At 37.8% G+C, this 13,057-nt stretch overlaps 1 protein-coding gene across 7 annotated transcripts in view; it reads left to right on the forward strand.

Annotated features, from left to right (window-relative positions):
* The window catches only part of BRWD1 (bromodomain and WD repeat domain containing 1), an 86,594-nt gene that overhangs the window by 11,597 nt on the left and 61,940 nt on the right, over positions 1-13,057 (forward strand). For 5 of the 7 annotated variants that reach the window (XR_012085125.2, XM_020789380.3, XM_020789382.3 and 2 more), the window contains exons 8-15: positions 1,222-1,443; positions 2,038-2,138; positions 2,413-2,483; positions 4,494-4,594; positions 6,058-6,098; positions 9,130-9,228; positions 9,658-9,808; positions 12,710-12,844. Coding sequence is in view for 5 of the 7 variants with exons in the window: in XM_020789380.3 (XP_020645039.3) it covers positions 1,222-1,443; positions 2,038-2,138; positions 2,413-2,483; positions 4,494-4,594; positions 6,058-6,098; positions 9,130-9,228; positions 9,658-9,808; positions 12,710-12,844 (921 nt within the window). In the remaining 2 variants the exon portion in view is untranslated. Of the gene's footprint in view, positions 1-1,221; positions 1,444-2,037; positions 2,139-2,412; positions 2,484-4,493; positions 4,595-4,674; positions 4,746-6,057; positions 6,099-9,129; positions 9,229-9,657; positions 9,809-12,709; positions 12,845-13,057 lie in introns of those variants that run through there. The other 2 variants (XR_012085126.2, XM_020789383.3) reach the window with 2 other exon arrangements.

Raw genomic sequence — 13,057 nt, forward strand, 5'->3', positions numbered from 1 at the left:
GTATCAGTGCTATTAATGAGTACAGTACTGGGGGGAGGTGTCTGTTAATCCACCACCATTTTGCCTAATCTCAGCAAGCTTGAGGCAGTTTCCTTCCAGATCAGCGTTGTAAATAAGGTGTAATTATCAGACTGACCACTAGAGGGAACCAAATGCAATGTATTTTCTTCATAAGACGCACAGACTTTTCACCTCACTTTTTTAAAAGGGAAAAGTACATCTTATGGAGCAAAAAATGCGGTATATTGTTTGGCATTGGGCAGGTTCCCTGGCCTGGTTTATTCCAGAGAAAGAATTCAAAGTTTGTGAGTTAAGAGGGAACAAAGGGGAGAAGTGATGATGACAGCTTTTAGGAAACACAGTAATCAGACTGCTAAACAAATATTTGTGGATGCATGGTTTACTTATCAGACAAGCCATTGAACAAAATCCTGTTAGTATAAAGTTATGTCACATAAATTGGATATAGCACTGGAAGTAATAAATTTAGACAAAGTGAAAGCTACCAATTCCCTCCCTTTCAGGTTCAGAGGTTCTCTAGGACTTGTTTTTGCTGTGGGGGAGCTTTGGGATGGAATGGAGGCGTCTTCAGTAGTTTAAAAAATGCCACTAGATCGTTGCAAGTGGTCCAAGTTCTGATCATGGCAGCAGCAATCCTGCAGGGAATTTTGACCAGCGTAGATTTGATTTAAATTATGATTTTTAAAAAAGCAGACTTTTTTATTGGTTTAATTTTTAAAAACCTTTTAAAATTTAAATTGTGATTTAAATTAACTTGTTTTTTTTAAAAAAAATAGATTTTTATCCACCCTGTTTTTGAATATTAAACCTCCTGACCCCCCGGTCTGAAAACTTCCAAAGCCTTCCCCAGGCAATATGGAGTCTCAGAACCTTAAAAAGGGAATGGGAAGGTTTCAATTAGTTTAAATTATTTCTGGTGCTGAATCTTGTTTACACTGGCATAACTTTATGCAACAGAACTTTGCCCAGTGTGTTCATTCTCTTTTTCATACTTTTGCTTCATGTAAACAGATTAATATTAATATTAAAATTAAATTACAGTTGATAATGCTGCTGCTTGTTAGTTCCTCATTTGCACTGATAGTATTTAAGTATTTGTGATTCTTAGTACTGTTATTCTTACCAGTTTTTAACTGCTGTCGAGACTTGACTTAACTCAAAGTCATAGTAGATAATAAAAATATTTTTTTTAAAATTCAGGGATCTGATGATTGCTTGGTAAAGATTTGGTCTACACACAATGGTCGGTTACTTGCTACATTGAGAGGCCATTCAGCAGAGATTTCAGATATGGCTGTGAATTATGAAAACACAATGATTGCTGCTGGCAGCTGTGATAAAATTATCAGGGTTTGGTGTCTCAGAACATGTGCTCCTCTTGCTGTTCTACAAGGACACACAGGTTCTATTACATCTTTGCAAGTAAGTTCACAATTACTTGAGTGTCAGTGTTAGAATGTGTGTCAGATATGGTTGCTATTTTGTTGCAAAATGATTTTTTAAACATTGATATTTTTTTCTTTGTGATGCATGAAGGATTATGCTGGGTCATAACTTCTTAGTGTATAATTTGTTGTTGTTTAATCATTAAGTTGTGTGTGATCCCATGGACCAGAGCACACCAAGCCCTCCTGTCTTCCACTGCCTCCCGGAGTTTGTTCAAATTCATGTTGGTAGCTTTCATGATGCTGTCCAAGTCTATAATTACTAATGAATAAAATACTAATTGTGTGTGTGTGTGTGTGTGTGTGTGTGTGTGTGTGTGTGTGTGTGTGTGTGTAAAGTGAAAATACATTTAATTCTGTGTTTCTAGCATGTTTAAGTGGAGACTCACTTCAGGCAATCATTTAAAGCTAGTTAGATAGAAGTTATTTCTTTTTAAATGTTTTAATGAAGTATGCAAAATTAACCTGGTTAAAAGCTTTACAGATGTTTAAACAATAGGTAGAATTCAGATACCTCTTAGTGACTCTTTTTTAAAATACATATTAGCAACTGTTTCATTTTAACTTGCAGTTCAGCCCATTGGTCAAAGACTCTACACGGTATATGGTTTCAACAGGCGTAGATGGAACAGTTTGTTTCTGGCAATGGGATATCACTTCTATGAAGTTCAAGTATGTAGTCCTCTTTCTCCATGTTCCTTTATCTTCATGACAATGTGTTCACAGTTTTTTTACAACACAGAACACAAAATAGAAGCTTTAAAATATTTTGTGTATTGAGAATTTTATTGTTGCAAAATATAGTGAAAGAAAAATATCAGTGCGGTTTGTTTGTTTTGTTAAATGCATGAATACATGAAAAGTAGGAATTTTATTTTTTATAAAATGTTAAAGAGCTTTATGGGATTTATTGTGATGGTGATGTATTGCTACTTTATCTCTATAGTAACCGACCACTGAAATTCACGGAAAAACCTAGACCTGGAGTTCAAATGCTTTGCTCATCATTTAGTGTTGGTAAGTGTATGCAGCACTGAATTGGCATGTTCTTTCTTAGTTGTGGAACTCAGAGAATTTCTGTTTTGCTTTTGACAAAGCATATTTGCATGCTCCCCTTTGATCTTGTTTGGGTACTGTTAGAAACTTATTCACAAACTTCTGTTGTAGTCAGATGATTATAAGTGTCCTGTAGTCTATTTACAGGCATCCAGCTTTAAGATTTTTGCTTAAAGAAACTGTAACTTTTCTATGTAGATCTATTGCGTTTGTTCTATTCTGATGCTTTCTGCAGTTATCAGTCTGAATATGCAGCGGGTTTTGATGCTTTATCATGTCCAAGAGATTTTATGTGCTTTGATACTGTACCCAAAGCTAATATGGAACTTTACTGGTACCCAAAGTATGTTTAACTCAAATTTGAGTGTAAAGCAAGCTTGATGGGTCATTGGGGAAGAGGAGTGTGTGTACAAGAGGAGGGAATATGTAAACCTGAAACATGTTTCAGATTTCCACACTAGTATGAAACTCAAGGAAATGGATTAACTGAATTGATCCAATGTATTACTGCTAAATATAAAAGATGTACGGATTAATTGAAATAAACATCCCCATTTCTGTATGACTGTAAAGATACACAGTATCTTTAAAACCTTAGAATTTTTAAATTATTATTTCTGAGTAGGCAGAGAATTATCTGAGCAGAACTGTTCAGTGTTGCACTAATTTCACTGTATTTTTATTTTGGAATACACTGTAATGTGATATTTTATTAACAATAAAGCTATGCTACATGTTAGCATAGGATGTTGGGCAAAACATATTAGGGATCTAAGAAAGTTGCCTTAAGTGTGGTTTCCTGTGTACCATCAAAAAATTTCGTTGAACCGTTAGTTATTGCATCTGAGTATTGCAAAGTAATGGATTCTATAAACCCAGATAAGTAACAGTTTCTTAAGTGTGGAATATAAATATTTAATTTCAAAAGCATAGTTTATATTTGTTGTCATCCGTATGGCCTGATTGATAAGTACCGTATTTGCCGCCGCACAAGGCAACCGGCCGTATAAGATGACCCCCCCAACAGGAGGAGGAGGAAGAGGGGAAACGGGCGGCCAGCGGGCGGGTGAGCGCACGGCTGGCTCAGTGGCGGGGGTGGCGGGCAGCCCGGCGGCGGCTCAGGCATGGCAGCAAGAAGGCGAGGAAGAGGCTGAGTGGGCGGCAACAGGAGGAAGAGGAAAAGGAAAACGGGCGGGTGGTGGGCAAGCGAGCACGCAGCTGGCTCAGTGGTGCGGGGCGGCCCGCCGGCGGCGGCTCAGGCATGACAGCAAGAGGGCAAGGAAGAGTGGAAGAGGCTGAGTGGGCGGTGGCAGGAGGAGGAGGAAGAGGAAAAGGAAAACGGGCGGGCGAGCGAGCACGCGGCTGGCTCAGCAGCGCAGAGCGGCGGGCTCTGGCCGCTCAGGCATGTCAGGCTGTGCTTCCCTCCATCCAGACCGACTGCCTGCCTGTCTGCCTTCCTCCCCGGCCAGCGCGGCCCTGCGTCATTCAGTGCACCCGGCGTACAAGACGACCCCCCCACTTGGAGGCATGTTTTTTGGGCCCAAAAAGTCTTCTTGTATGCCAGCAAATACGGTAGTATGATTTTTATGTAGAAGAGCAGGGTTCAAATCTTAGCATGATTTTGCGAACTAGTCTTCAGCTTTAGTTCTAATTAACTCCAGCTTTTTATAGACATGGTAGCATACTTTGTAGAGAGACCAGGAACGATCAAGACTTTGTTATTCTTAAAGTAGATCCACTGAAATTATGCGAGTTTGCTACATGCAAATTGCCCCATTTATTTTACTGGACCTGCTTTTAAGTGTGGATACAGTCCTTTATGGGTATAAATAAAACTAAGGCTGTTGGCAAAATTAAAGGAGAAAAAGTGGAGTGGCAGGAACAGGTCAACAAATTGTGGCATTTTGCATGAAATCCATATTTTATGTCTTGTTAATGGTCAGCATTCTAAAGTATTATTCAAATTTTCAGGTGGGATGTTCTTAGCAACTGGCAGTACTGACCATGTTATCAGAATGTATTATTTTGGTTCTGAAACACCAGAAAAAATCGCAGAACTGGAAAACCATGCTGTGAGTAATATGTTAAACTTAGAAGCAATTAGCTTGGTTAATTAGAACAAGATTTTATCATGGATTAAATGTTGTTTCAGAATCTGACAGAAAAGAACAAAGGCCTCTAGCATATTATTATGAAGACCATCCTACTGCCTTTCTTCCATTTCTTTGTTATTGAAGTGCAGTTGAATTACAGTGGAGAACATTCAGTGGAGAACATGAGAACATTCAATAGACCTTTTACTAAATTCAGTGTGATAAGAACAGATGTACTTCTAATAATGTTAATAATTATTTTAACTTAAGAGTTCTGATCTGCCTGTGTCCATGAAATACTTCCAGGATAGTTTTTCTGCAAAAGTGATTTTAAATAGCTCATTAAAAGCAAATGTAAATTCTAGAGCTGTAAGAACTATCTCCAAAAGTTGTCAGTGTTCTGTCTTTCTGAAGCACTAAATTTATGTTCCTTAAATTATATTATACTATTTTACCAATATTGCAGCTTCTTACGTATATTTTTTGGAGTTCTATTTTATAAAGAACACATAATAAAGACTATTCTTTATGCTTTTACAATTTAGTAGAAAAAACACTTAAGACATTATGGAGACTTGTAAAATTATGAATTGTGCAGAAATATCAGAGGGCATTTTTGTTCCCCTGTTACAATATTCAGTCATACACTGAACCTGTGAAACTGATTGGTAGAAAAACTTTGGACAGGCAAAAGAGTAGTTCAGAAGATTGCAACAGCTGCTGATTTAAATGGTTTTAAAGAGGTTTGGATAAATGTATGCAGATCAGTCTGTTGGTGTCTTCGAGTAATGATGGCTGTATCAAGTGTGTGGGCTCAGAGAACCAGGTGTTGGGGAACAAAGTCAAAGGAGATTATTGGCCTCATACTCTGACAGTTGACTTTTCCATCTTGTTGGCTGTTGTTAGAAATAAGAAATTAGCAAAAAAAGCACATCTAGTTTGAGTAAGCTAAGCTCCTATGTACATACAGTGGTGCCTCGCTAGACGATTGCCTTGCAGGACGAAAAACCCGCAAGACGATTGGTTTTTGCAATCACTATGGTGCCTCGCAAGACGGTTTTTTCTGTGACTGTTCTTCGCAAGACTTTTTTGAGACCGATGCTTCGCAAGACTTTTTTAGACCGATGCTTCGCAAGACTTTTTTTTTTAAGACTGATGCTTCGAAAGACTTTTTTTTGAGACCGATGCATAGGGAACATCTGAAGACGATTTTTTCACAAGACTACGATTTTCGCGGAACAAATTAAAATCGTTTTGTGAGGCGCCACTGTATTTCTCAATATCTAGAGAACAGTCAGTTTGGGAATGGTGTTTACTATTGTGAATTTTTTCCACATCTTTAGAAGAATTATCTTTTTCTGCCTAAGGTGAAATTAAACTGATTTAAGCATTTAACAGGCATTGTTTGAGTTCTGTTTTAACAGGTTTTTTTTCTCTTGTAGGATAAAGTTGATAGCATTCAGTTTTCTAATAATGATAACAGGTATGTTTTTGTAAAGCTAGATGAAGAGCAGTATCATGGGATGCTGTAGCTAGATATAAAGCTACTTATATAATACAGAGCAAAGCAATTTAGACCAATACTGCACAGAATTCACTTACCAGTTGGCTTATAATCGACACTTACTGTATATTAAGCGGTATTTTTATTCTACTCCTTTGCTTAGTAAAAAAAAAATCTTACAACCACCTGAATCGTTTCTAAATTCCGTTAATATTCACCAGTTTGAAGGTTCCTCTATTCCATCACAACAAGGCCCAAGATGTTATAGTATCATTTTCTGGGAAAGCTTATATTTCAAGATTTTAAACAGCCTTATGGCTGCCTTTTGCTTGGTTAGTATATGCCTTTAACTCCCAGTAAAAATCCAGTATTTTTTTTTCTTACCATTTGCATTGTAAGACAACTATTTTGGGAATAAAGAGAAGCATAGCTTCAATTTTGGCATGCAAGATGTATTTCCAGTTATTGGCAGAGGGTGCTGCTTTATTCTTTACTCATTAGCAGCTGTGATGAAATACATGTAATACAAAGAAGTGCTCCAAGAAATCCAAATAGTTATGCACGTACATTTAGTATGTACATTCATCAAGGAAATACACATCACCTTTAAAAGGAAGCATAGAATGTTTCAGTATTTGATCAAATGAACAATATGCTGTATATGCAGAATTAGGTTGAAGCCTCATCAGAGATGTTAGAATAGGGTATTGCTAGGAGAAGAATTGAGAAAGGGAGAGTTAATCCCTAGTTTATATATCAAAAACAGCAAAGATGGAAACCACCTTTGCTTCAATCCATCCTCTGCAATTATGTATGAACCATTTCTCCATTTATAATTAAATGCAAGCAGAGCCCCCACTGATGGGATTCTACTGTTGTTGAATTGGGGGTTAAAATCAGACGAACAGGGTCTTTTTATGACTGGACAACATAGATGTGAGTTGCACATTCCATATGTTGAAGAGAGATCCTCCTCTGATATGTGAGAGTACCACTTCCAATCTCATGAAATGGAAAGGAGAAATTATGTGGATCAGGAAGAATATCTGTAATTTAATAGGAGAGGAAGTGTAATTGAGTATATTTTCTTGTATTGAAACATTGGTTGTGGATCTCTAGTCTGGAATGTGGGGTCCTCACTAGTATTCAGGCTTCTGGATTTTATACCACAAAACTGATTCTCCTTCATGCCTATACCCTGTTTCTCTGAAAACAAGACCTTACCTGAAAATAAGCCCTACTATGATTTTTTAGGATGCTCGTAATATAAGGCCTACCCCCAAAATAAACCCTAGTTAAGTGAAAATCTGTCCTCCACCATTGTGCAGCAATCAGAAGAAGATGATATTACTGTATTTGAATAAACATAGATTGTACATGAAAAAAACAAAGCATCCCCTGAAAATAAGCCCTAATGTGTTTTTTGGAGCAAAAATTAATACAGTGGAACCTGTGCTTACGAACGATCCAACTTACGAACAGTTCCATTCGCAAAATATTGCTTCTATTTGCGAACGGAGCTTCAAGATATGAACAAAAAAACCACGGGGGGGGGGCGGGGAAAGCGTGAAATTTGAACTTTCAGTTGACCATTGGCCAGCGAAGAGGCTGTTTGTCTGCAACATCGCTCGTCCAAGTGGTTAGACGAGTCTTCAGACTGCCTGGTACTATACTGTACGGACTTTTTTTGGCTTTTTATTTTTGGCTTTTTGACTTTTTTTAAAAACAGAGACGGCGTTTTCTGGGTGAGTACATACACTGTACAGTGTTTATTGTACTGTCCAGGGTTTTTGGCAGCTTGGTGGGGGGGTAGGGCTAGGTGAGGGGGTTATGTTTCTGTGCCCTGATGGGTCTTGCAATGTGGATTTAAAATGTGAAAAGTAGACTGTAATATTAATTTTTTGCATTCTGTGGCTTCTAGGGTTTGTGTGCTGTGACCTCTCTGTTATTTTAAAGTGTGTGGGTTTAAAATGTGACTCCAAAGTCTTTTTTTTCTTTGGGGATCTGTTTGCTGTAATAATGGTTGCTAGCTGTTGATGCAGGCAGGCTGCAAAATGGTTTAGACTCTCTTTTTGTGATGAGGTGTTCTGTGCTGGAATTATGCTTGCTGGATTCTGTGGCTTCTAGGGTTTATGTACTGTGACTTGTCTTTTGTTTTAAAATGTGTGTTTAAAATGTGGCTCCAAGGTCTCTTTCAAAATCAGAAAACTGTGGTGCTTGTTGATGGAGGCAGGCTGGCTTTAAAATTGAGTTTAAAATGGAGTTTTAAAATGGAGTCTACTGTAGACTGAAGGCTCTCCCCCCCCTTGTCTTCTTTCTCTCTCTCTTCTCTCTTTTTGTGCTTAACAATACAAAACCTTTGTCTGAGGGGTCCATGTGCCCCAGTGATGACCTTCTTTCTTTCCTCTTTTCCCCATTGTTCCTTCCCTCCGTCCCCCCTCCCTCCTTTCCTGCTCTCTTTTAAGCTAAAAGGTGCTTGGCTTGGCTTGGCTTTCTTTAAAAGCTGCTTGTTTTTAAAGGTGTTCTGTTTAGAAGGTGTTCCCTCTCCCTCCCTCCTTTCCTGCCCCCCCCTTTTTTTTTTTACCTAAGTTCATCTTTGGTCAAAAGAAGAAAAATTCTCCCCCTAGTGGTAGAGGACGGATTAACCGGCTTTGCATTAGTTCCTATGGAAACCAATGTTTCTACTTGCGAACGGCGCCTCTAGATAAGAACGAAAATGGATTAAATGGTTTGCAGTGCATTCCTGTGGGAAATGTTGCTTCTACTTAAAAACGTTTCAACTAATGAACATTTTCTGGGACGGATTAAGTTTGTAAATAGAGGTTCCACTGTATACAGTAAGACCCTGTCTTATTTTCGGGGAAACACGGTAGGAAATGTTCTTGAATATAGCTGACCAATCTTTGGAGGATGCTGTGATTCAGTCATACCAGTTTTTGTGTATGCAGTGTTTATGAAACATAATGTTTGCTTTTGTATGTCACATGGTGTCTTTTAAACTTATACCAAGGTTCATAAGTGGTAGCAGAGATGGAACAGCCCGAATCTGGCGATTTCAGCAAGCTGAGTGGAAGAGCATTTTGTTAGACATGGCTGACAAATTACCAGGGTAGGTGTAATGTATCCTATTTGTTAATTTATTTACATATGCCAGTAGGTTGTTCGGAAGGTACCTTTCTGTTCTAGAATAATCTTCTCAGTACTAAGGTCAAATGAAAGATCCCTTTATTAAAGTTTGTGCATAGTTGTATAGGAGCGTTAAAATTTTTGTCACTAGAAAATAGTAATGACTCATGTTTAGCCACTAGTAGAAACATGTTTCATTGAATATTCTATAAAGAGCTCTTACAGTCTTTCAGTAGTCTTGAAATGCTCACTTTGGTCATTTTTTTAATATCTCTGTAAGGATAGCTCTAGGGTTCATTTGTTTTTGACCAATGAGTTAATGAACTTTTAGTTCTTATTTTCATTTTTTGTACAAATTAACATTTTAAATGATGCTTTGAAGTATTAACATGGTTCTTTTGAATTGTGATAGTGATTCCTGTTCAGAAGAAGACAAGTTTATGAAGCCCAAAGTAACTATGATAGCCTGGAGTCAAAATGATAAATTGGTGGTAACTGCTGTAAACAATCACCTGCTCAAAGTGTGGAATTCCTATACTGGGCAGCTGCTTCATCATCTCACGGTATGTAACGATTACTATATTATTTTAAAAAAAGTGTTCTTCAGAAAATAATACACCAATTGTTGCAGAATCCTGTACTGGTTCCAGTAGATTCAGTTAAAGTCTTTCTTTTTTGTTTGGAAAAGCATAAAGAAACACAATTACACAAGTATGTTCATTTGAGAAAAAATAGTCAAGAATATAAAGCCATGGGAGTTTATGGAAACAATGTCACTGTCTTGTTCAGTTAAACTTTTTTCTCATCTGGTAAATCTGGATGAGAACAAAGGAAATATTATGAGCAATAACTCTGAATAATAAATTCTATATAGTGGATTGGAAATCTCCCAGCAAGTTCATCTAAAAGAAAAATTTGCAAACTCTTATGCTGGTGTATGACAATATAAAAATTTGCAGTAAGACTCCAGCATTAGTAACATCTGTTGCAGAGGGAGGGGAATAAAGCGATTTTATTCTTTCATGATGGACTTATAAAAAGGTTTGTAGTTTCTTGGGAAAATTTATAGGAAAATAAATTGAATGATTGGGAATCCCATGCTAGTAAACCTCTAAAATTGTCAGGATATTTTAAGAACTGAGTATTTGAAATGGACAACAACAAAAATTTGGTAACCCATCAAGTGCAGACTAGATGATAGTGCTCCATTAAAGGAATGAATTACCAGGGTATGATACACAAACATTATGGTAAAACTAACAATATGTACATTTAGATTAAAATAGAAAAGTGTATGTTTTTTTACCATTTATAATGCTTTTTGTTATATACATGGTGTAACATATAAGGCTATTTGGTAATTCTAGAATCATTTAGAACAGGGGTCATCAAGCCCTGGTTCACGGCTCGGTGCTGGTCCGTGGGCTTGCTGGAACTGGGCCATGGATACGGATCTCCGCCCCTGCCCACATGTGTAGTGGGTGTGTCACGCCCATGGTGGGTGTGTTGCGCTTGCGTGGTGAGCACGCATGCTCCCACCCCTGCGCACGGCACTCGCTCCCCCCAACCGGTCCACGGCCTCAAAAAGGTTGGGGACTGCTGATTTAGAATGTTCCATTTGCTGCCCCTTCCCTCTTTCACCTACTTTTAAGTATGTTTTTTAGTTGTTATATGCCATCAAGTCATTTCTGACTTACGATGACCCTTTGAATGAGTGATCTCTGAAATCTTGTCACTAACAGCCCAGAATTGTGGTGGAGAAAGTGTCGTCATAAAGGAACGTTATAGAACATATGTGGTTAGTTTGCCAAAAAGTAGAAGTATTCTGGTATGAAGTAATTAATTGGCTAGAAAAAAATAACAAATCAAAAAATAGTTCCAAACGAAACATTATTATTCTCATTATTTACTGGAAGAAATGAAAATTGATCAGATTGGCAGTACAGAATGAAATTGCCTAGTGCTGGAAAGATGCTCAGGACCTTAGTTTGAAAAGATATAGAAATAAAATACAGTGGTGCCTCGCTTAACGAGCGCACCGTATAACGATTAAATCGCATAGCGATCCGTTTTTTCGGATCGCTAATGCGATCGCACAACGTTTTTCCCATAGGGAAAAATTCGCTTTGCGAAGACCGGTAAGCGTTTCGCTTACCGATCTTCGCAAAACGACCCCCGCCGATCAGCTGTTCGGCGGCCAAAATGGCCGCTGGAAGCCGGGAAATGGCCTAAAATGGCCGCCCGCAGCATTTTCGCGCCCTCGTTAAGCGAGGCGAGGGCGCGAAAATGGCTGCCGGCCATTACGAAGCTTCGTTAAACGGTGAGTATTTGGCCCATTTGGAACGCATTAAATGGGCTTTTCTGTACCGTTTAATGATGCTTCAGCATAGCGAAGGTTAATCCGGAACGGATTAACCTCGCTATGCGAGGCACCACTGTATGGACAGTGGCGCTAATGGAGAAATTGACTAATCTGGTCAGATTACACAGAGGGGAGATTTTAAAAGATAATTTTATGAAGATAGGCACCCCGTATTGAAAGTGAGATTGAGTCAAAAAAAAAAAAAGAGTAAACCAAGTGGTTGGACTGTTAGTTATTCTAAGTAGCATTAGCTAGACATAAAAATACAATAATGAGCAAAGGAAGAGACTAGGTGAAAAGATAAAGAGATAATGTAAACAGTGTTTGTATATGAAAGTATAAGAAAATTATTATTGTAATAAGTAGGTATTGTTTTATTACTCTGTTTTGAATGGATAGATAATAAAATGTATAAGAGTTAAAATAATTAAATAAATAAAAATTAACAACCCTGTTCAATTTCTGCAAACTCAAGATCATTGCTTCCTTCATGGCATCCAGTCCCTCTTGTATTTGCTCTTCCTTTTTTCCTGCTGCCTTCAACTTTTCCTAACACTAGAGCACATCTTGTTGATAGGAGTAGGACAGTCTCAGTTTTGCCTGACCACACAGTGTGCGTTGGAATGGAACAATGGGAACAAATACAGAAAATTAACTCGCAATCAGTCGGTTATTGATAGTTGAGTATATTTAGGATGTTATTTAGTTATTTAGTTAATTATTTAGTACTTATTATTGGGGCCAGAGTCCTGTTGGTTATTTATAATGGTGTGAATTGCAGAGATGAATTGCTGCTGGTTAAAAAAGTTGTTGTTTGTATCCCTGTTCACATGCCAGTTGTGTGACTTGATGCTTGGTGAGGGATACAGACAGCATCTCGTTAACTAGTAGCAATTTGCCACTGCAGTTTACATTGTTGTAGTTATACTTATGTAACTAATCAAAGGGATTCTGAGTGTGTGTGTATTTCTGTGTAGTCTGGTCTGCATGATCTATTTTGTATACTTTGAAAAGCCAGTTACTCTGGAAGGATGGTTTTAATGATATTGCACAATATTTCTATTTTACATTTAAAGTCCTGCTTTTTATCTTTTTTCAAAAGGGACATGCAGATGAAGTGTTTGTTTTGGAACCCCACCCCTATGATTCTAGGATTATGTTATCTGCAGGCCATGACGGCAGTATCTTTATCTGGGATATAGCAAAAGGCATTCAGGTGAAACATTACTTTAACATGGTAAGTGTTTATTTACAAACTATTTTTCTTTTGTTATTTCCTCCATTGTTACACCCCCCACCCATTTACTCAGTTAACTGTGATCGTATAAGGGGTGATGACTTACCCCCTTTAAAACATTGGGGTTTAAAATCCATTAAATACTTGTCATTTGGTGTAAAAACATTTTAAATACCATTTCAATTTGCAGATTGGAATAAGAATCAAGTGTTA

The sequence above is a fragment of the Pogona vitticeps genome, chromosome 3 (assembly GCF_051106095.1).
Source record: "Pogona vitticeps strain Pit_001003342236 chromosome 3, PviZW2.1, whole genome shotgun sequence".
Lineage (NCBI taxonomy): Eukaryota > Metazoa > Chordata > Lepidosauria > Squamata > Agamidae > Pogona > Pogona vitticeps.